The following is a 23,267-nucleotide window of genomic DNA, read 5'->3' on the forward strand; positions in this document are numbered from 1 at the left end:
TGGATCTTCCTCTGCAGAGGATTCCAGAAGGTACTCTGCCAGGCAGCGGAGGCGAAGATCGCCTGACTGTAACCAGGACCGAGTGGGTTCCAGGCTGGCTGGCAGTCTTTGTAAGACTTCATGTTCCCGTTTCTTCCCCTTACTAAAAAAAGTAGTTTTTCAGGGGTACCAGCTGACAGCTGGGGTGTTTCTTACTTTGAACTTTGCTCTGCTTTCAGCTACTCTTCGTCGGAAAATCAGCCTCTTGGGTGCCTGGGTGGCTCAGTGGGTTGAGCCTCTGCCTTTGGCTCGGGTCATGATCCCAGGGTCCTGGGATCGAGCCCCACATCTGGCTCTCTGCTCAGTGGGGAGCCTGCTTCTCTGCCCTCTCTGCCTGCATCTCTGCCTACTTGTGATCTCTCTCTGTCAAATAAATAAATAGAATCTTAAAAAAAAAAAGAAAGAAAGAAAGAAAGAAAATCAGCCTCTTGCCCTAACATCTTACTGAGTAAATGTCTTAAGTGAGGAGTTGGTGCTGAGTGTGGGGTTTATTTCTCTCTGCTTCCTGGGATCTTGGGCTCCCAAATCCTGGCAGCCTTGCCAGCTCCAAACCCCATTCTTTGTCTTCCCAGTTCTCTGAGATCACCTGAAGTTCTGCTGGCATCCTTCCTTGTTGTCTTCCCTTTGGCTTCTCAACCTCTTTAAAAAAAAAAAAAAAATTACTTTTATTAACATATAATGTACTATTTTCCCCGGGGGTACAGGTCTGTGATCATCAGGCTTACACATTTCATAGCACTCACCATAGCACGTACCTTTCCCGGTGTCCATAACCCAGCCACCCTCCCAATACCCCTCACCCCCAGCAACCCTCAGCCTCTTTTTTTTAATCATTAATCAGCAAAAACATGGAATTCTTGGCTGCCTTGGCAGCTCTCTCCTGACCTCTAGTGTGTGTGTGTGTAATAGGCTTTTCTAGTTTTCAGAAGCAGAGGTGTGCTATAAGCTACTTACAGGTGGAGACAGAAGTCTCTATGTACTTTTCAAACAGTTCAGTGTAACTGAAATAATCATTGTCTTGTCAGTTTAAGTGATCGGTTTGGGGATTCTGCCTCTTAAGAAATCTAGCACTGAGGTTTCATGATCTTTTAAATAACTCCTTGAAAAAGACAGGTAATTTTAATTCACCAAATGATTCTTTATTCTTGTTTTAAAGAAAGCCAAAATAAAGAGAATGTACTCTGCCCAGAATTAACTGCCTATGAATAATAGTTTTCATTGTTTAGGATTTTACAGTTTGCAGAATGGTTTTGTTTGTTTGTTTGTTTGTTTTTTACTTACCATATTCCTTCCACAAATATATATTGAGTACCTTTTATATCCCTGTTTATAGATGAGGAGGCCAAGAAGCACATTAAGTAAATGCCTAAAATCACAAGCAAATTTAAAATCAGGCTCCCAGACTGCTAGGCCCATCCAATATGTTAACGTGACCTCAAGTCAACTTCGTCTAAAGTATTTCTTAGAAGCTGTACCTACCCTCCTCTAAGTTTATTTAACTTTACAGTATTGCTCAATTTTGTTACCTGTAATAAGTTCTTATTAAGGACATTCTCAGTGACCAGGGAGATTTATACGTGCTCTCAGATGCAGCCGTGCGTGTACACGTGCAAGTGTCCAGGTAACAGATACCCTCGGCCCAGTCCTAGTAGGAAGGAATTGTAATTTGATGCCTGTGCCCAGAGCACGACTGCACACATTTTCTAACTCTCTGGTGCAGCTGCCTGATTTTAAAAAATGATATTCACACCCAGACAGGTTACATAAAAAGTACACTGCCTCCATTTCACTGGACGTCATCGCTGTGGAGTCCTAAATAACTCTTGGCACTGAAGTTAAAAAAGGGGTCACTTTGCAGATAGTCTTCACTCTCTTGCAGGAGTGGTTTATATTCACTTGCTGGCTCTAGGTCTATTCAGGAGACACTCGCATCGAGCGGTCCCATTCTTCAGCCCCCTCGTTGACGGGCATTCCAGCTCCACTGCTGTGCACCCAGAGGCTGGGAAGCTGCAGCTGTCAGGATCCTAATCCCTCCTGCGAGGACTCGCTGCCAGCGTGTACAGTAGTAAACTGCAGGCATGCTTCGGGGCTGACCTTTCCAGCACCCTCTGAGGTCTCTCCAGCAAAACAAAAGTTGTGAATGATACTTTTTAAGCTTCTAGAAACTCAGCTAACCCATTTAGGTATATCCGGACTTAACATTTAAAAAATGTTGACCTTAAGGTAGACAGGTGTAATGAAGACTGCTTTTCTTTTTTTTTTTTCTTTGTTCCTTTCTGTATGTCTGTCTTTTTTTTCCGCCCAATGGAAGAGGAGCTAAATTGGGAACAAAAGGCGCGTGACCACGTTTGCTGTTGTTTAGCCAGTGACCTCAGGGACCGGATGTTACTGAACTTCACGCTTTCCTCACTCGTAAGCTGCAGGGGAAAACGATTTGTCTTCTGACTTACTGAGACATACCGCAAAGAACAATGCGGTGGCTGTGAAAAGTGTTCTGGGATCCTTGGAAGAAAGGAGTGCTATATAAATTCACGGTAGTACTGTGATTATTTATAATATGAACCAAAACTGAGGTGTAAATTATCAAATCGTTTTTTCCCAATGTTGGAATAACTGCTCATTTAAACTTACTTGCATGATATGCTTTATTTGAGAGGCACAAAATACTTTAATTTCTTCAGTTTAAATGTATTTGCTGAGATGGTATGGGTTCTTTAAAGGGAAAGCTCCTCAAAAGGCCATTTGGTGGTGGGGCTATTAGACACTGGGTACTTACTAATGATGTGCTGATAGAAACAAGTGAACTTTGCATGTATTTTAGATTAATCCTATGGTTTTTCACTACACTGAATGAAATTCATTTTCTCCCAATGTTTTAACACCTCTTAAATGTGGAGATTGCTATCTGACCAGTCATTATAAAGATGATGTCTTTCTTGGTGATAGCTGAGGTAGTCTAGAGTGAAGTAATGTCTTTGCTTCTTCCAGTAGCTTTTAAAACTTCTGACTCTGAAGCCTTTGTCTGAATTTTGATTTGTATTGGATAGCTTGTGTGTTGGGGGGGGGGGTCTATCTTAAATCATGATTAATAATATACAAAATTTTGATAGAATTTTCTATGCTATGTTTGATGTTACTTAAGCTTTATGAGGTAAATGTAAAAGCACCTAAAACATGCTTTTGAATTGATTATTACCATTTGATATCTTAATGTATTATTTGCCTAGTTTTCAAGAAATGATCAAGAAAACATCAATATATAGCCATCGATTAGTTCATTGCTTAATGGATCCAGGAGCTGAAAAAGGTAAATTATTTTATGTTTCTTTATATAATTTGACCAATTCTAAGAAGACAGACAACTAATAGAATATAAGTGCTTACCTTCTCAGTGTTCCCTAATGTCTTAAACAGAGCTAGGACTTATCAATTGCATATTGTATCTTGGTTTGTGTTTGCTAACCTGAAAATATCTATAATGTAAAATGTCTACTGCTATACCTATGGTCCTGATGGTATGTTAGAGATTATTTTGACCAACAAATTAAATATATAGACTTGCTAAGTGTGTAGAGTTTTTTTTTTAATATGAAAAAGAATAGATTCCCCCCCCCAAGTGCTATATACTACCTACATGACTGTGATTTCTAAAATATTTCTTTTTAGATAGGAAGGGAGATAAAAATAGTTTTGTGAAAAGCTACAAGTTTTTATGAATGCCTGCATTTAAGATGTTTTTAAACTATAAAAACGTTTTTAGCCTGTGTTTATGGTTCCTCTGAGGTATTAATAGAGACAAATATATAATGTGACTTGACCTTTTGGTATAAGGAGAATTTAAGTTTGAATTCTGCTCTAATTGTAGTTATTTGAAATTGACCTCCCATTTTTACATCATTTTTAATATTAAGAGTGACTTTGCATGGATTATGTAACTAGCCCCATTGTCTTGAGATAAAAAGTGCAGACACACACTGTTGATGTAGACCTGAAGAGCTAGTACTACGTTTTTGTAGAACATTTGTTGTACAAATTTAATTATCTTGGCTTCTTTCTTCTCCTCTCTCCTTTATCCACACATGGACATTTTCTAAGAAATACAGTCCTGGCTTTTTTTTTTTTTTTTTTCCCCTTCCTTCTTTAGGCATACCAGGTGGCCTCTACCTAGGTAAGCATATCTTTAGGCCAAGAGAGCTGGGAGTATGCCCAGTGTTGGCAGCCTACATGTCTTCAACACAATGGTTTTACTGTAGTGATTTTTGCAAACCTAAACATTTAAAGTCATAATCACTTAGAGAATCCAGCCATTTAGATGTTTTGAATGAAGATTCAGTTTCTGTGCAGTTTATGAATAAAATTTCACCATTATCATTATCATTAGTAACAATGCTTGATTTCAACTGTGCATACAATAATTTGGCAGATTACAAAGGAAATGGAAGAAGTTCAAGGTACGGTTGAAACAGAGCTATTATTAAAATATTTTATAACACAAGAAAACACACCCCATAATCATCTAGATAGCCAATTAAAGCTTTAAAAATATGTTTGCAGGCAGATTAAGTGTGTGCTGTTGGGGCAGGATCAGATGGCTTTTTGTTGGAAAGACTTCCACTAACCAGAGGAACACTCAGTTCTTCAGTGCTGAAGGCTATTGACCTTACCTCTCCTAACTATTATACTTAGTGTGTTGTGCTTGAAAAAGATGGGACAAACCTATAGCCCAGTTCTTCTATTTCCACCTTGGCCTGAAGGTCCAAGAATTATAGGACATCACTAAGTTACACACAGATTAAAGTTAGGACTAAGATACATACCAAATAGTCCTCTGTGTATAGTTTCTAAGGCTGCATTAAGAGTCTAAGCTTCTAAAACCTTATCCACATTAACTATTATGAGTATCTCGTGTTGCCCACAACACAAGTGACAGTTACTCTCTAGCCGTTAGCCCACAGAGCAGTGTTATAAAATAGCTCCACAGGGTCTGGGGCCCTGGAGCAGGTTCCTCCAAGCCCCGGGCTCAGTGATTTCTGTGCATGACTCCCAAATCTGCCCCTGCTTACTTAATGTCCTCCTTACTACCTTGTGTCTGTTCAGAGCCCTCTAGAAGCAGATATCCAAGTGGGATTAAATGTGCAGGAGATTTATGGGGGGAATGTTTTTGGATGATAAAGAAAGAAGGGACAGAAATGGGCGGGGAGAGCCATCAGATCACGGTGCAGGTCTGACACGTGAGAGAGGAGAGGGAGCGAGTCACCTGCTAGCTGCGTGTCATCTGTGAAATGGAGGGAAGTGGCATTAGCGGGCAGCCCCAGGGGAGGCAGGGCCTCTGAGGAGCCAAAGGGACAGAGCTGGAGACGTGGTGCAGCTGGAGACGTGGCGCAGCCCTTAATCTGAACGGCACACCTCTGTGGCCAGCACGTCATACCACAGAGTAACACACGTTAAAAAAAATAATTTCCCTTTGCAGATTTACACCCCTGCACAACCTATATATTCTGTCTCAGTTTATGGCAACTACATTTCTCTGGCTGCCCAGAAATCTAGAATCATCCTAGTCCCTCTTCCTCATACCATTCATCGTTCCATCCCATGTGTTTTTATCAACTCGTGTTTCCTGATCGCTCCTTCCCTCTGACAGCAGCGACTGCCTTCCTTCAGGTCTTTATTATCTCCTCTTGTGCCTGTTGTAAGTACCTCCTACCTACCTGGCTGCCCCGCTCGGGGTCAGCACCCTTTCTTTATCCTTTCTTTGTCTTCCTCTGTAGCTGCATGATCTTTTCTAAAATTCAAATCCTGTCACATTCGCCTTCTGCCTAAAATTCTTCTGTGCCTCATTATCTAATAGGACAAACTCAAGACTTTTTAGCATGACATAAGTATTTTACCTCATGCTACAAACCCCACTTATCCTACATTTTAGTTCTCAGAGTTATCCAAACTGGAAAACTGGTCAAGAGTCTTGTTGCCAATGGGCTTTTGCACGTGCTGTTTTCTCTGCACTAAGTGTCCTGTCCTCTCATTTGACTTGCAGACTCACCATCGTCAGGGCTCACATGATTCTTTCCTGAGCTCTCCAAGATGTGGAGCTTTCTCTTTCTTCTTTTGAGTCTATCTCATTGCTATCTATCTATGTTGCTCTATCTTTATATTCATAGTGCCCAGATACTGAATAAAATGAGTGAATAAATGAATTAGCTGTAACTGAGGCCTGTTGGCTAGACTTGCAACTTGTTCATTGATAATGATCTCACGTTTCTGGTTCCCAGTCAATTGGCTCTTCTCAGAATCTAGTATAACGTATTATTTAGGGATATCAGATGAAAATCTTCCTCAAGCATCTTTATACATCTTTACAGAGTTGGGTTATGAAGAAGAAACTTTATTTGAGTAGTTCTGTTGCTGTTTAAGGGACATATCAAACTATAGTCTGAGGCAATAATTTTAATGTGATAGTTGATGGACTACACGATGTCTAATTACTAATGTGAGACTCACTCATCAACACATGGTATGTGTTTAAAAAGTAACCTAAACAACTACCTACAAAGACTAATACATTTTCCACATACTGAGTAAATTCACTCTTAAATATATCAGTCTGCCTTAAAAGTCTTCAGAACACAAGTTTGAATGTCAAGTTTGCATGTCGATTGTTGCCCTGGAGGGGAGGTCTTACCACTACTTCACAGGCTCAGAAATTCATACTTGGCTTCTAGACCCAGTGCTGCTGCCTTAGTTCAGCTCTGGCATCTTTTGCCTGGACTATTGCAATAGTCTTCCAAGAGCTTCTAACGTAGCCTTTAGCTGCTGCTACCAGAGGTGAGGGCCTCAAGGACAAATTTGCTCAAGGACAAATTCCTGCCCAAACTCCTCACCTTAGAGAACAAAGGTCAACATTTGCTCTGTTTGTTCCCACAAATCCAATCCCAATCTGCTTCCTTAAGCTTATTTTCTACAACACCCCAACAGGTACCTTGTACACCAGCTCCGTGGGCTTTTTTTTTTTTTTTTTAAAGATTTTATTTATTTATTTGACAGATGGAGATCACAAGTAGGCAGAGAGGCAGGCAGAGAGAGGGGGGGAAGCAGGCTCCCTGCTGAGCAGAGAGCCCGATGTGGGGCTCGATCCCAGGACCCTGAGATCATGACCTGAGCCGAAGGCAGAGGCCTAACCCACTGAACCACCCAGGTGCCTCCATGGGCTTTTTGACCACTCCCCTGGCCCGTCTCCCCATGGGCAGGCAGTTCATCTCCCTTCTCCACCTGGCAACCTCCCTCTACCTTCCACATACTCAAATATCTCCTCCTTAAGAATGCTTCTCCTGATTCACCCACCAGTGGTGCTTCCCAAAGCACTTTAGAAATACTTCTCTTATTATGTTTATCATGCTTCTTTCACAGTTATTTAGGTGTCTGTCCCCACAACAATCCCAGCAGCAGACTTTGAGTACAACTCATTTTTTTTCTTTCCTATTTGCATCCTGAGCAGTCCAATAAAAGATGGATTGTCTTTCTTCTATAAATGTAACATCATCTGACCCACTTGATCAAAGAGACAGCCTCTGTATATTCTTGAAACTAAGCAGACCTCCAGGCAAAAAGTATTTGTGAACTCTTTTCAGAAATTAGTTTTAACATCAGGCTCAAGGCCTTGACATTGCTGAGGCATTCAGAATTCTATCTTTCAGGTTAGCCTGTGATCACTTACTAATCAGAAAATACCTTTAACATCTTTTTTTTTTTTTTTTTTAATCTCTAGCTATTTCTAAGAAGCACATGACATTCATCTTTGAATAGAAGATTCAGTTGAATGACAAGTCTCTTTCATTTAGTAAAGGGGATTTTACTTTAAATTTTGCTGACTGGTTTTCATGACAGCCCTCAAATGGAAGCTTAAATTCACCTGTCATAGCTATTAAAGACATTTTTTTTCCAGTGTATTTCTGTGATCTGACCCTTTCATTTATTATTGTTGTTATTGACCTTAAAGTATAGAAGAGAAGAATCTAGAGAGTGCTTCTGTTTTGGAAGGCTTGTGGCAATCTAGCCTCTGAAGTGAATTCACTGTTAGATTTTCATCCTAAGAAAAGCATCATCATAACATACCAGAATCCTGCTAATTTTCCCTTCATGCTTGAAATTGTTAATTCTCAGGAGAACAAGAACACCTGGTAGATTTTATTCACTATCAGCAAAGATTAGTAGCAGGAAAATGGTGTTAAATCTTTTTTGTATCAAAGAACATTAAAATAAGATGAGCTCAAAACAGCAACATAATTGTAATATTGTCTTGATTATGTTTTATTTACAGTTTGTTTTGAAATTTATGTTTTAATATCAAACTCATTAATAAAATAATGCTCTAAGATTATAGTAGATAGCTTTTATCTAAAGATACAGATATCAGCTTTCTGCTTTTCATATAAGAAAGTCAAGATTCAACATTTTGTGTGAAATTACTCAGCTTTAGTTACTTGTCTCAGGGCCTAAGTGTTAGGTAACAAGGACAGAATATGTGTGTGGAAAAAATATTCTTCAGAAATGCAAATTAGAATTCCATTGTATGATAATGCTATTAATTTTTGGAGGAAATTGTTCTTCAAATCTTAATGAAAGGTCAAAGAATATCTACTCATTCATTAATCTTCTCAAGATTCAATCACATATTCATTAAATAATTAAGCGTGTATTTTAAGAAACATATTCTTTGAATAATATTTGGGGACTAGATTTCTCCTTTTTATTATGAAGCTCACGTAAGGACCTATGGTGCATCTTACAGATCCATTTCAGAGGCGCTTGTAGAATATTGCTAAAACCTAATATTAAACACATCTTTTTTTTTTTTTAAAGATTTTATTTATTTATTTGACAGAGAGAGATCACAAGCAGGCAGAGAGGCAGGCAGAGAGACAGGAGGAAGCAGGCTCCCTGCTGAGCAGAGAGCCCGATGCGGGACTCGATCCCAGGACTCCGAGATCATGACCTGAGCCGAAGGCAGCGGCTTAACCCACTGAGCCACCCAGGCGCCCTAAACACATCTTTTGACATAACTAAATGACTACTGTTAAAATTGTTAAATAACCAACAATGTAAATAACTAACTACTGTTAAAACTGTTACCTCAAAATCTTTAAATCAAAGTTAATGGTGAAAAACAGCAAAGTTTTAAGAGAAATAACTGCACATGTGTATTTGCTTTTAAAATCCTACATGTTATATCTAGACAAATTATTTTAAGCAGCCAAGTTTGGTACATTTTGGTTTCCTGTTATAAATTATGCTATCTTTTTATCAGACTGACTTCTTCAGGAATGCCTGTAGTGTTTATATAGTATTTAAATGCAAAAGAAAATATTAATATGAAACATTATCAATTAAATTTTATTCAACCTGATAATATTTTCTGTACAATACATAGTCATCTTAGGTGTATAATTAATTTTGAATGACCACATTTGGATGGATAGAGTTTTGCTCTTTTAAGTGTATCTGCAATTAATAGTGGCTATTATTGTTTCATTAAATCTCTTCAAAGATCCTTATTGGGAGGATAGTATAAGTAATTTTTGATTATAATAATATATTCACACATATGTTTTAAAATCTTACTTCCTTATAAAGGTAAAGATGTGGCCATCCTAAAAAAATCTGGCTGGTCTTGTTTCTTTAGAGTAAAAAAACCCCAGGAATCATTTGTTATTATATGGTTGTTAGGACCATAGCACTAATCTGGTCCACTAACCTTTAGAAGAAACTGCAAAGTCAGAGACGTCAGACTGTAACTGTAAATATTCACTGGCAAAGTTTCTATGTCAAAGATTGGAACTTTAGGAGATGCTCCTGGGATTTAGTGTACTCTAACATCTATTAATCCCTGATACCTTGGGTGGCTTGTCAAAAAGTGCTCCACTTACCAAGAGTATGCAAGGAGGCCCAAGAGGGCACATTCAGCGAAAGGTCAAGGAAGCAATTACTGTTTCCTGCTTTTCCCTTAAGAACTTCCACAGCAAATGCTGCCCCCCTCCCCCACCCCATCTTAGCAAGGCCTGTGAATAGAATGAAACGAAAGTTCACCTTCCAGTAAGACACATTACCAATATTATTTGGTTCTTAGAGCTCTTCTGGCATGTGAATGGATGCCACGTGAAGAAGTACAGTGACATAGATTTGAAGAGGTGGCTCTTGCTGAAGATGATCAGTTTTTCATCTCTTTGTTTTCCTGTATCTCTGCCAAGAGTCAGTGTTTGTGCTGGTTGTGGAGCGGGTGTACACTGGCCCCTTCCTATGGCATGAAGTCAAGTTAGAGTTTTTTTGAGGAGTACCTTGTTCTGTGTGGATCCTTAGAAGGATGCTACAGAAGGATCACAGAATTTAGGACAGGAAATATATTTTTTTTAAGATTGTTTATTTATTTATTTGACAGAGAGAGAGGGAGCACAAGCCGAGGGAGAAGCAGGCTTCCCACTGAGCAAGGAGCCCGATGTGCACCTCGATCTCAGGACCCTGAGATCGTGACCTGAGCTGAAGGCAGACGCTTAACAACTAAGCCACCCAGGCGCCCAGGACAGGAAATCTTGTTGACAGGAAGTGCCCCCCCGGGACTGTGGCCTCTGAGTGTCAAACTTGATCTACCTCCATCTAGCCATTCTGCTCCCTGAATACTGGGGAATGATGTTATCGGAGCTCCTAGGACAGAGTTGGAAATAACATCTCTTAGGACTTAAGGACTTAAGACTGTCACTTCTACTTATTCTTACCTCAATGCTGTGGAAAAATCTGAAAGTCTCTTGAGGCTTTCCCATGCTCTTGAGTCCAGAATTTTTAAGACTGGAACTGGAGGGGCTCCTGGGTAGCTCAGTGGGTTAAGTCTCTGCCTTTGGCTCTGGTCATAGTCTCAGGGTCCTGGGATCAAGTCCTGCATCGGGCTCTCTGCTCTGCAGGGAGTCTGCTTCCCCTCTTTCTCTGCCTGCCTCTCTGCCTACTTGTGATCTCTCTCTCTGTCAAATAAATAAATAAAATCTTTAAAAAAAGACTGGCACTGGAGAAATATACAAAAATTTATATATAAATATAATATATATAGGATATATATTATATATATATATATTTCCCCTCCTACATTTTCCTCTATTCTAAAATTTTGGAACATGTTTTAAAAAATGAAAATTTGGTCACCTTGGAGCTTACTGTTAGGAGTAATAGACAAAAAAATCAGTGGTGTCAGATTTTGGCTTAGTATTGAGAAGAATTTTCAATAATCATTTTCTAAATGTACCTTGTGAAATAACATATTTATCCTCATTGGAAATATCCAAAGAGGCTGACCAAGCTGGATATGTACTTTACACCCAGCATGAACGTGAGGGGCAAGGGTAGACTAGAAGGTATCTGAAGGGTTTTCCATCTTGACATTCTAGGATTCTCTGACATTTTATTTTTGAGTGGTGCATCTATTTTAAAACTTTGAGTAATTGCAATATTGGAAACTGAAAGTTTTTGATTTTTGAGATTTAGGAAATAAGTTTTCTAGGAGGAGCTTTTCTTCCATGAAGACCAGAATGAGAAATTTTTGTATTGCTCCCAAATTTCTTGGAAATACTTGTATTTGTTATTTGTTTATTTACTTGCTTATTTTTGGATCTCAGGACTGAGGTGTGATTTAATCATCCCCATCAGGTCATGATGCACTCCCATCAGGCAAGACTCTACTGTTGTATGTATATCTGTCTGTATGTTCCTTCCTTCCTCCCTCTTCTTCCTTTCCTCCTTCCTTCCCCTCCCCTCCCTTGCCCTTCCCTACATCCTCTTTTAAGTATTGAGAACTATGCTGAAGAGAACTAGGCCTGGATTTAGTGCCAGGGTTGGGGAAGTGGCCATCAGGACTCTAGCCAGACTCAGAGAACAGAAACAAGACTTGAAGTCAGTGGGCTTTAAGGATTGGTATAAGAAGTACATAGCTTCTCTATTAATGCAAATCATAGATCAAAGGTTAAACTTAAGACACATTTCCTTCTTGAAGCCTTTCCTTATTGACCTTCACACTGCACATTCCCCCTTCTTTATTTAACTCTAGAATTTTCTTTTATTCTAGAGGCATAATCGACTAGTAAGAATTGTTTATATTTAAGATGCATGAATTATGTTTTGATATATATTGATAGCTGTATAGATACATAGAAATGAACATGGCAATCAAGCTAATTGACATTATCCATCACTTCACAGAGTTACTGTTTTCTTATTTTTGGGATGAGAACAATTAAGATTTATTCTCTTAGCAAATTTCAAGTATACATTATTATTAACTATAATCACCATGCTATGGATTGGATCTCCAGAACTTATTAATCTCACGTAAATGAAACCTTGCCCCCTTTGACCAGTATTTCTCCATTTCCTCCACCCTTGTCCCTGGCAACCACCATTCTACTCTCTGCTTCTATGAATAAGTATAGAATTTTCAATCTGGTACCTCACAATTCAGTCTTTTTGTTTGTATGGTGATCTTGTTATATTATTTAGTTTCATGACCAAGATATAATAAATTATAATAATGATAATGATTTACTGAGCTCCATGTAATAGCCAAGGTGCTAAGCACATTACATACAGCATCTTGTTTAAATCTTCCAGCACTATTTGGTGGAATTTCTTCTATCTTCCACATTTTACAAAGGAGTTAACAGAGACTTCGAGAAAGATGTGTATCTTGCTCCATAACTAGTTTGTAATTCTTAGAGACAACTAGGTTTTTAAAATTGCATTCTAGCTTTTTAGGAGTAGAGAAGAGGTTTTGGAACAATCAAAAAAGAACTCACATTTTGGCTCCTTCATTTATAAGTTACATGAGCTTGGTCAAATTAATAAGGCTCTCTGAATCTTAGTTTTTGTTACCTATAAAAGTGCAAATAATAATGCCTACCTCACAAAACTGTTAAAAAATTACATGAAATAAAATGAAATTACATATTGAAATGAATATGTAATAATGAAATATCATATACAATATATTTAACATGGTCTAGTGTGTTAACTATATACTCAGTAATTGGCAGTTTTGCTTATGAACTTGACTTGATGTCACAGATATTAAGATGCCATGAGTTGCCCCAAAGTAATAGTATAAAAAAAGTAATAATAAAATAATACAAAGGTATCATGTTGGATGGAATTAAATATCTTTAGCCTGGGTAAAGGTGGGTCATAAAGGGTTTACTGCAATACATTATTGACATAGCAGCTTACACTATGTAGTCAATGTGAACAGTCAAGATCTAATGTTCCATCATCAATCTTCCTCTTGTTCTAGATGAAGAGATTGGTAGCCCTTGAAATATGTTGCTTTTTTAAAAGGTATACCAGTTATAATTTTGCATAAATGGAAATCACTTTGGTGAAAATCAGAAAGCTGTGGGTTTTAGCTTGGAAGAAATGGATGCTTATAGTATGAGTTATTTTAAAATAGTTTACCTTACTCTTATGCTGCACCTAAAGTCAACGAATGTAACTTAGAATGAGTAGAAATGCTACATTTCCATCAGGTTCTTTTTTCCGGTTCTTGCCAACACAACCACAACCATTGACCTTTTCTTTTCCTTTCAGTGAAGAGAGATGATGACAAGAAGGTGGTTGCAGAGATCATGGCAAGATGTTTTGTTCCAAGCCTAATAACAACCACCCCCTGGGAGGAATTTCATTTTGTCGGTCATGAGATTCGGATTACCGAAGCCATGGATTGTTACGGTGCTGTTGTTTGGCCATCGGTATAATTTCACACAAAATCTTCTATATTTCAATAGTTTTCCAGTCAGTTTTGTTCCTTGTTGTGTACCATTTAGAAGGAAGAAATAGGTCCCATGGTTCTATTTTGTGAACTCAAATAATGCTAAAACTTGTAAGTCACAAAATTGGGAAAATGCTTCCACCAATTAATCCTATTTTTGACTTGTAGGGCTAATAGAGATTACTGTTTAAATCTCCAGTGTTTTGTGACTATGGGAGTTTAGAATAGCAAACGTTTTTATTTCCCGTTCAATTGGTTCCATTTGAGTTAAATAATTGTAATGAAATCTATCACTCAACATGCAGAATGTTCTACAAGGCCACCAATCCTTTACCAGTTGTCCTGAAGGGTGCAGAACCCCCCTTTCCTCCACTGTCTGCCCCAATCCCACACACTTCTTTTAAATGACTATTATTAGAAGTTGCTTTCTTTAAAGACAATCAAACTTAAGCAACTGAGTTCCATATTTTCTGTTTTCTTATCTCCCCACAATCCCCAAGGACTTTTTCTAGTCTAAATGTTCAACCTGTTGGAGGATGTGCTTCTGTTGATAATTTTCTGTAGTGGTGTGTACATACTCATGCATATATTCACATGTGTACACATGTCATAACATTAGTGTATATGATTTATCTAATAGACTTTAATTTTAGTTTCTGATATTACTTGCAAAGCACTACTCTTTTCTTTTTTAAAACTTTCATAGGCCCTTGTTCTATGCTATTTTCTGGAAACAAATGCAAAGCACTATAATATGGTTGACAAAAATGTGATTGAAATTGGAGCTGGAACAGGGCTAGTCTCCATCGTGGCAAGTTTACTTGGTAAGTAAGTATTTTTGATTGAATAGGGTCAGAGAATTCAATGATCAGATATCATTAGCTGCTTTTACTATCCAGTTTACTCTGACCTACGCCTATTTTTAACTCCTTAATTGTTTGAAGGGCTTCATCAGAAACACTACCAGTTTTGGTTTTTTTAATTTAAGATTATTTATTTGACACAGAGAGAGAGAGAGAGAGAGAGAGAGATCACAAGTAGGCAGAAAGGGAAGCAGAGGGGTGGGGGGAAGCAGGCTCCCCGCTGAGCAGAGAGCCCCATGGCTCTCTTCCAGGGACCTGGGATCTCCCAGGGATCTCTTTTTCAGGACCCTGAGATCATAACCTGAGCTGAAGGCAGAGGTTTAACCCACTGAGCCACCCAGATGCCCTGAAACACTACCAGTTTTAAAGTCACCTTACTGGCTTGTTTCAGAATTTTCTGTGACATCATATTAATTCTGCTCATGGAGCACCAAGTCATAAGTGTATTCTAATTGGAAGGTGCACTCAGGCCTCCTGGCTGCTTGAGGAGGCATGTGGGACACAAGGCCCAGGCAGAATCTACTGCTGCTGACTCTGGTGGTCTTTATTGAGATGTTTACCATATTTCAACATTCCCAGGTAGCTGTCCATTCCTTATAGGTTTTGAAGTCCTATGCTTTCATGAAAAATACCTATTAGAAGAGAGAAGGAGTATTACCAATCGTGTCTGCTTCTAGGCATTTTCCCTTGCACTTCTTTTCTTTCTTTCTTTTTTTTTTTAAAAGATTTTATTTATTTATTTGTCAGAGAGAGAGAGAGGGAGAGAGCAAGCACAGGCAGACAGAGTGGCAGGCAGAGGCAGAGGGAGAAACAGGCTCCCTGCTGAACAAGGAGCCCGATGTGGGACTCGATTCCAGGACCCTGGGATCATGACCTGAGCCAAAGGCAGCCGCTTAACCAACTGAGCCACCCAGGCGTCCCTCTTTTCTTTCTTTTTTAAAATTTTATTTTATATTATTATTATTTTTAAAAGATTTTATTTATTTATTTGACAGAGAGAGAGAGAGAGATCACAAGTAGGCAGAGAGGTAGGCAGAGAGAGAGGGGGAAGCAGGCTCCCCGCTGAGCAGAGAGCCCGATGTGGGGCTCAATCCCAGGACCCTGAGATCATGACCTGAGCCGAAGGCAGAGGCTTAACCCACTGAGCCAGCCAGGCGCCCCTTTATATTATTTTTATTTTATTTTATTTTTTTTTTAAATTTTTTAAGATTTTATTTATTTATTTGACAGACAGAGATCACAAGTAGGCAGAGAGGCAGGCAGAGAGAGAGGAGGAAGCAGGCTCCCCGCTGAGCAGAGAGTCTGATGTGGGGCTCGATCCCAGGACTCTGAGATCATGACCTGAGCCGAAGGCAGAGGCCTTAACCCACTGAGCCAGCCAGGCGCCCCTTTATATTATTTTTAAAAAGGATTTTACTTATTTACTTGAAAGAGTGAGAGAGCGAGCCAGCACAAGCAGGGGGAGCAGCAGGCAGAGGCAGAGGGAGAGGGAGAAGCAGACTCCCCGCTGAGTGGGGAGCCTGATGTGGGGCTTGATCCCAAGACCTTGGGATCATGACCTGAGCAAAAGGCAGACACTTAATCACCTGAGCCACCCAGGTTCCCTTTGCATTTCTTTTCTCGGTTCATCTCCATTCTTCTTTGGGGACCCCCTTCTTTTCTCACCAGCATTCCTTTTTCTCATGACACGTGTGACAGTCTCCACACATGCCTGAGCCTGCTTCACTTTGGTCTCACTCTGTTGTTGTTACCTCTTTCATTGCCTTAATTTAGCTGCCTTCTCTGACGTGTGCTGCCCAAATATGTCTTGATTCCCTTGGTCTTTAGAATTGCACACCTGTGGGGCACCTGGGTGGCTCAGTGGGTTAAAGCCTCTGCCTTCGGCTCGGGTCATGGTCCCAGGGTCCTGGGATCGAGCCCCACGTTGGGCTCTCTGCTCAGCAGGGAGCCTGCTTCCTCCTCTCTCTCTCTGCCTGCCTCTCTGCCTACTTGTGATCTCTGTCTGTAAAATGAATAAATAAAATCTTAAAAAAAAAAAAAGAACTGCACACCTGCCACTCTAAAATCTTGAGAGGAAATGAAGATTTAGCAATTTACAACTTTCTAAACACTGGGGAAATATGGGACTCTTGAAGTCCTCCCCCAATTTTTTTTTTTTTAATTGCTCCTTCCTGATATTGCTTCCTAAAGTCACCATTCCATTTGGTATGGGTAGTCGATGGCACCACTGGATTTATACCCGAAGGCTTCCTGATCAGGAGCACATTTGTGCTTTGGGAAGTCAATTGTTTCACTAAAAAGAATTGATCCTTTTAGGCTGCTTATATAACTTGACACAAATAATAAAAGATGGAGGCTCTGTTTAGTTAGTGTTCTACGACTCGTGGTGTTTACCTCTCTAGACACAAAGAACTTAATAGTCAGATAATTTATATTCACTGTGGACAGAAGGAATCTTCCTTATCTGGGGATTTTTAAAAGGATTTATTGAAAATGACAAACCCACCCACACTAGAATATGCCCTCCCACTTTAATATTTCCCACAAAATACAATCACAATGACCAGAGAAACTTGTCATCATGACAATGGAATGAATGGGTTCTTAACTGGTCTGGGCTGCACTAGACTTCTCCCAGTTCTGCTTTCCTGTTTCTTACCCCAGTCTATTTTTTTTTTAAGATTTTATTTATTTATTTGACAGACAGAGAGAGAGAGAGAGATCACAAGTAGGCAGAGAGGCAGGCAGAGAGGGAGGGGGAAGCAGGCTCCCTGCTGAGCAGAGAGCCCGATGCGGGGCTCGAACCCAGGACCCTGGGATCATGACCTGAGCCGAAGGCAGCGGCTCAACCCACTGAGCCACCAGGCGCCCCACCGCAGTCTATTCTTGCCTGATGACATGGAATTGGCCAATCCTAGATTTATTTACACAGTATTTTCAGGCACTGCCACAGCTCATAGTTTACTTTAAGGGCCAAATTTTATTGATTATTGGTTTCTACAACTTTGCCTCTTCCAATTTCTTCCTTCTACTATTCACTTTTAATTCAGAGATGGTTCATATCTTCTCCATCCAAGTAGTCTTTCCTGCATCTGTGGTCTTTGGCTGTAGGAACACTATGCTCACATGGTGGCTAGATTTTAAACATTTTTTGGTGGGAATATTCATACTTGTAAGGGGGTCAAGCTGAAAACTTGGACATAAATATGGATGTCACGACACTTCCAATGTGATTCTGTTGAAAAGCCCTCTTTCCACGCCATGCACCTCCTGTTCAACCACAGGATGCCCCGCGCAGTCTACACTCCCTTGGCCTTGTGTGACTCGGGCTCAGAATTCTTTTAGTGAAGAACAGGTGCATCTTTCAACAGTGACTTCTGATCGCTCCACAGAAGGTTCCAAATTTTTCTCTTTCTCTAGCATATTTTTCTGTTAGCAGGTAGTAGATAAGTAGCAAATAGCCACGGCAACAGTAATTGAACAAACAGAAAACCCAGGAGAACAGAAAAATGCAAGGGAGTTAAGAAGTGCTATGGGAATCTCAAATTTTTTTAAGGGGAGGCATAAAGTTGCCTTAGCGTCTGTTTTGAAGGGATTTTCCTCCTGTGTGTACTGACCAGTCTTTCCTTGGGGTTTGCCATTGTGCAGAATTGCAGATGCATGCTGGTTTGAAACCTGATTGCTTTACCTTATCCCTCAAGGGTTACTTTTCCTACTGTTCTTTGTTTCATAGGTGCACACGTGACTGCCACAGATTTACCTGAATTACTTGGAAACCTGCAATATAATATTTCCCGAAACACCAAAATGAAATGTAAGCATTTGCCTCAGGTTAAAGAACTCTCCTGGGGTGTAGCTTTAGATGAGAACTTCCCCAGTTCTTCCAACAATTTCGACTATATCCTGGCAGCTGACGTTGTCTACGCCCACCCTTTCCTGGAGGAACTCCTCATTACCTTTGACCATCTGTGCAAAGAATCTACCATCATCCTCTGGGTCATGAAGTTCAGGCTGGAGAAAGAAAATAAATTTGTAGATAGATTTAAGGAGTTGTTTGATCTGGAGGAGATTTCCAGTTTCCCTAGCCTGAATATCACGTTGTATAAAGCTATGAAGAAAAGTCGGAGGAGTGCGTGATACCCTCAAAGGAGGGCTTTGAAAGCAAAGGTGGTTTCTAGTAGAGTGTTCCTTTAAAGAAGATCCTGGATGATCTGACGTAGCACTGCCTTTCCCAAGTACCCCCTCCCACCCCCAAACTTGCCTCACCCCAGACAGGGAGTTTCCCAGATACAGCACCTGGTTCTGGAGGGCGGCCCAGTCACACCGTCTAGTGATTGATTAGGACAGGGCCTGCTTTCCTTATCCTTCTATAGCACCATTTATTATTATTGTTATCATTTTAATAAATGGTACTATTATTTTTAATGTATAACTATAGGATAATTTTTAATATCTCTAAAATGAACATTCTTACTGTTTTAAATGTAAGCTTCTCTGGTTCTCTCTTTAGGAATAAAGAAAGAGCTTATAATGGGATCTGCAAGTAAATCTGAAAAGGCAGATGCATAATGTGATGGCAAACGTGAGATTACATTTTGTGTTATTCATCAGTGCCAGTTTTTAGGTGGTCTGTTGTCTCTGCTTGGTGGGGCGGGCCTTGAGCACAACCTCTGAAATCAATCGCGCTTGTGGATTTGAGGTTATGGGCAAGGACATTTCACTCTAGTAAATGAAAAATGAATGGAAGCAAATGTAAACACAGTTGAGAGTTTGGAGGAGTTATTGTTTTCTTTTTAAGCCAAGTACAGTTACGTTGTATAACAGAAACAGAGATAAATATAAAAACTGTGGGTTGAAAATAAACATGAAAAGATTCAGTCCTCTAATCTCTAATAACCAGACATAGGACTGGTTTTAAAGTTGAAAGCTTTTGTGATGCACATATATAGACTGAGATATCTGAAATCGTGTGTGATTTTCTTCACATGGACCTTAGAGATTAGAACAAAGACCGAAGTAATTAAGTCAGTGCAAGGAGGGTAAAAAACAAGGATTGCGTCCCAGTGGTTCAGGCTCCGTCGGTGGGTGGCGAGTGTTCTTAGGCTGTCACAGGGCCCTGGGGCGGTGCTTATTCTCCTAAACCCAGCCCTGTGCTTTGCTGGATGTTCTCAGGACATCCCAGCACAACTGACAGAATGACTGCGCAGGTCCCGGGGTGTAAGGACGGTGCAGAGGTACGCCCAGCAGGTTTCGGGTTGTGCGGGCCCTCGGGCTGCCTTCCAGTGACTCCTGCATTTACGTGCTCTCTCCCAGTTTTCACAGCCCGTTGCTACAGGAAGGCATGTGATCCTACGACCTTTCTAAGAAGCTGAGGGAACATCCTTACCCCTACTTCACAACCAGCGCTGCTGGGGCTGAGGGGGTGGTGGCTTGTCCCGGGCCGTGGCCGCACAAGGCTTGTCTAAACCTGGGGCCTGTGTTCTTACCACCGCACTGCTTTTAGGCTTTTAAAGCAGCAGTTCTCAAGCTCTTTTGTAAATGAGTGAAGTCCTCTCTTCAAAAAGGGATCAATACCCACAAAGGAAAGCAAGTACATCAGAAGTGCGAATTGCGCTTCCTTACGCTTTCCCTCTTGTTTCTGGCTTTAACTGGGTGGTCAGGGCAGACGCGTTTGGAAGGTGACATGTAAGCAGAGCGGGAGGGAGATGAGGGGAGAAGCAGTGTGTATATCTAGGGAAGCGGGAAGCATGTTCCACGCAAAGGGGCAGCCGTGCCCCAGGAGCAGGCCAGTCGTCTAGCAGAAACAGCGAAGGCCAGTGTGTCTTGGAGCGGGGTGAGCAGGGGACACTGGTTCGTCTCAAAGGGGGCCAGGTCACATCTAATCTTTATTGCTATCCGGCTTCTTCAGAAGCAGACTCAGGTGGAATTTGGTTTTCCAGTCATTTATCAGAGAGGGAGTGCCTCTAGGATGGAGACCTGTGGGGAGGAGGGGGACAGAGGCAGAGGTCGAGCTGCAGTGCAGGTCCAACCACACAGGGCCCTGAACTGAGAGTGGCCTTTCTGAGTGGTCCTGTGTTGGGGTAAGCCTTCTGGCCTTGATGACCCATGTCACTCCATCCCTGGATATGGGCTGCCCCGGGAAGGCTCTGTGACCTTGCATGAGGTGACTCTTCAGTGGACGGTGTCTTGCAGCAGCCCGGTACTAAGTTTTTCTGAAGGGGATCTGGGCAGAGCATCACAGTGTGCACCACTGCCCCTAGGGCTATTGAAAGAACTTTGGCTTTTTCTCCTGCGAAGGGGAGAATCACCGGATGATTTGGAGTCGAGTGAAACAGTATCGCTCTGCGTGAGGACCTCTCTGGCTGCTGCTTTGAGAATACTTACAGAGGGCCAAAGGGACCAGTTAGGAGGTTGTGGCGGCTGTCCAGGTAGGTGAGGAGGAGCCTGCAGCAGGGAATGGGCGCTAGAGGTGGTGAGAAGTCGTCCTTTCTGCACACTTGGAAGCTAGAGCCAGCAGACCTTCCCGCCATATTGAGGAGTCAAGCCTGACTCTAAATTTGTGTTTGATCCCAGCTGCTGGATGTCAAGTTAGAGTCATTGGTGTAGAGAGGGTTTGTAAAGCTCATCGGGGGAGCAAGAGGAACAAGAATAAGTCGAGGATGGAGCCCCCAGGCTGGCCAGCATTAAGATCAGATGTGTGTATTTGAGACTTGTTTTTGAGGTTCTGCCCCTCACCCACAAGTTATGTTAATATCTGTTGACTTTTGAAAGATTTGAATTTACTACCACAATGGTTTTTGAACTGGTCGGTAGAGTTCTAAATTTCCCTACAGCTGACTCGGGGGTTTCTGGGGGTGTTTTAAGGGTAACGAGTGAATACGGGGGCTCCTCTGCTAAATGTTTGAATATCACTACTAAGCTATTTTTAGGTAGAATAGATAAAGTATCCTTCTTTTCAAAGACTGTGTTAGAACCAAACCAGCCATATGGTTCCTCCTTCTCTAGGTGTCAATCTGTCAAATACAAGGGTTTCCACAGCCATTGTTTTATTCTGTTTATAGCATTCATTTGCAGATTTTGACACCCACCCCCACGCACTGTATGCACATCTACTTTTATCTTTTTGCTGTAGGTTTGCCACATTTGTCTAGATTTAATTTCATAATAATTTAATTTCAAAAGATGTAATTTGAGTAGGCTTTTTTTTTTAATGGCTAGTTGATGCGTTAACTTTAGTGCAAGGGCGTTTACTATGAAATTTGCCTTTACTCTGCTTTTCTCTCTGTGTGTAGTGTGTGTGTTCTTTTTTTGACAAGTTAAACTATGCTACTGAGAACCTGTCCCAACTCCTGTAGTAACTTCCCAGATTTCTAATAGACTAAGCACACCGATTGTCAAGGGTTTTTTTTGTTTGTTTGTTTGTTTTTTAAAGATTTTATTTATTTATTTGAGAGAGAGAGAGTGACAGAGAGCATGAGAGGGGAGAAGGTCAGAGGGAGAAGCAGACTCCCTGCAGAGCTGGGAGCCCGATATGGGACTCGATCCCAGGACTATGGGATCACAGCCTGAGCCGCAGGCAGTCACTTAACCGACTGAGCCACCCAGGTGCCCTGTCAAGGTTTTAATAGAGGTTATCACAGAATAGTTTTTGCTTCACGGTAGACGTACCAACTTGCCAGTGATACTTTTAAAGTGTCCATGTTATAAACCTGTAACCATGAAAGTTGTGCCCCAGGCTGTATCAGTCGCCTCTAGGAAACTCAATACCGTATTAAGATCTTCTATCCTAGAATTTACTAATATATCCTATTTCACTTGTGCCAATTTTTGTCAACCAGAATTTTTCAAAAATTGGTTTTTATTCCATATTTACATTCTGTTTCTTTCTTGGGTAAAGAATTGTGACACTGGGTAACTTCCTATCAGATTTGGAGCCAGTAGTATAAATCCACTGTTGTGGAAGAAAAAAGAGAGGAAACATGACAGAATGTTCTTTTATTTATTTATTTTTTTTGAATCTTCTTTGATTTTTTGAAGAGCATGGTGTTCTCTGTAAATGCCTGGTGTTTAGAGACAGAGACCATCTCCCACTTGTTTTAAACAGTGCTGTTGTTGTGCGGACAGATACATAATTTCTGAATATCCTTTGGATCTAAAATATGTCCACTGGGTAGGACTTTCATACAAGAAAAGATTTACACATATGAATTTTGAAGGCAAACTGGGAACCTTGGAGTCTAGAAATAAAAAGTATTTGATCTACATAAGGATTCTTATTGAGAAGCTTAGAAGGAAATTAATGTATTGTGCCTCCTCTTTCAACTCCATTTTAACTTGGTTTTCAATGAAGTCTGCATGTAGAGGAAAAAAGTTGTCAAATATGTGCATTTCTTTCTCCACTGAAGTGTAAGGCAATAATAAGAAACAAATTTGGGCCTGGAACAGACAAATAATTTCACAAAGTGTAGGGGATCGGGGCAAAGTAAATTTAAAAACCATGGACATTTGTGAGTATGTTTGTGTATCTAGTTCTTTAGGTTTTCTTTATGAAGCCTAGAGATAGTTCACAAATGATT

General features: G+C 40.5%; 1 protein-coding gene across 2 annotated transcripts; it reads left to right on the top strand.

Moving 5' to 3' along the window:
- Positions 1-1,918: 1,918 nt before the first annotated feature.
- Positions 1,919-19,120, top strand: LOC125094810 (putative methyltransferase-like protein 21E). Of its 2 annotated transcripts, XM_047720370.1 has the most exons (7): positions 1,919-2,222; positions 2,351-2,573; positions 3,267-3,346; positions 11,691-11,742; positions 13,648-13,808; positions 14,535-14,652; positions 18,425-19,120. In XM_047720370.1, exons 5-7 carry the CDS (start codon positions 13,686-13,688, stop codon positions 18,826-18,828), a joined length of 645 nt encoding a protein of 214 aa, XP_047576326.1. In that variant the 5' UTR covers positions 1,919-2,222; positions 2,351-2,573; positions 3,267-3,346; positions 11,691-11,742; positions 13,648-13,685; the 3' UTR covers positions 18,829-19,120. The 2 variants fall into 2 exon arrangements, with proteins under 2 accessions (XP_047576326.1, XP_047576325.1); XM_047720369.1 differs by lacking the exon at positions 11,691-11,742.
- Positions 19,121-23,267: the final 4,147 nt, after the last annotated feature.

This window comes from Lutra lutra, chromosome 3 (assembly GCF_902655055.1).
Source record: "Lutra lutra chromosome 3, mLutLut1.2, whole genome shotgun sequence".
In the NCBI taxonomy this organism is placed as follows: domain Eukaryota; kingdom Metazoa; phylum Chordata; class Mammalia; order Carnivora; family Mustelidae; genus Lutra; species Lutra lutra.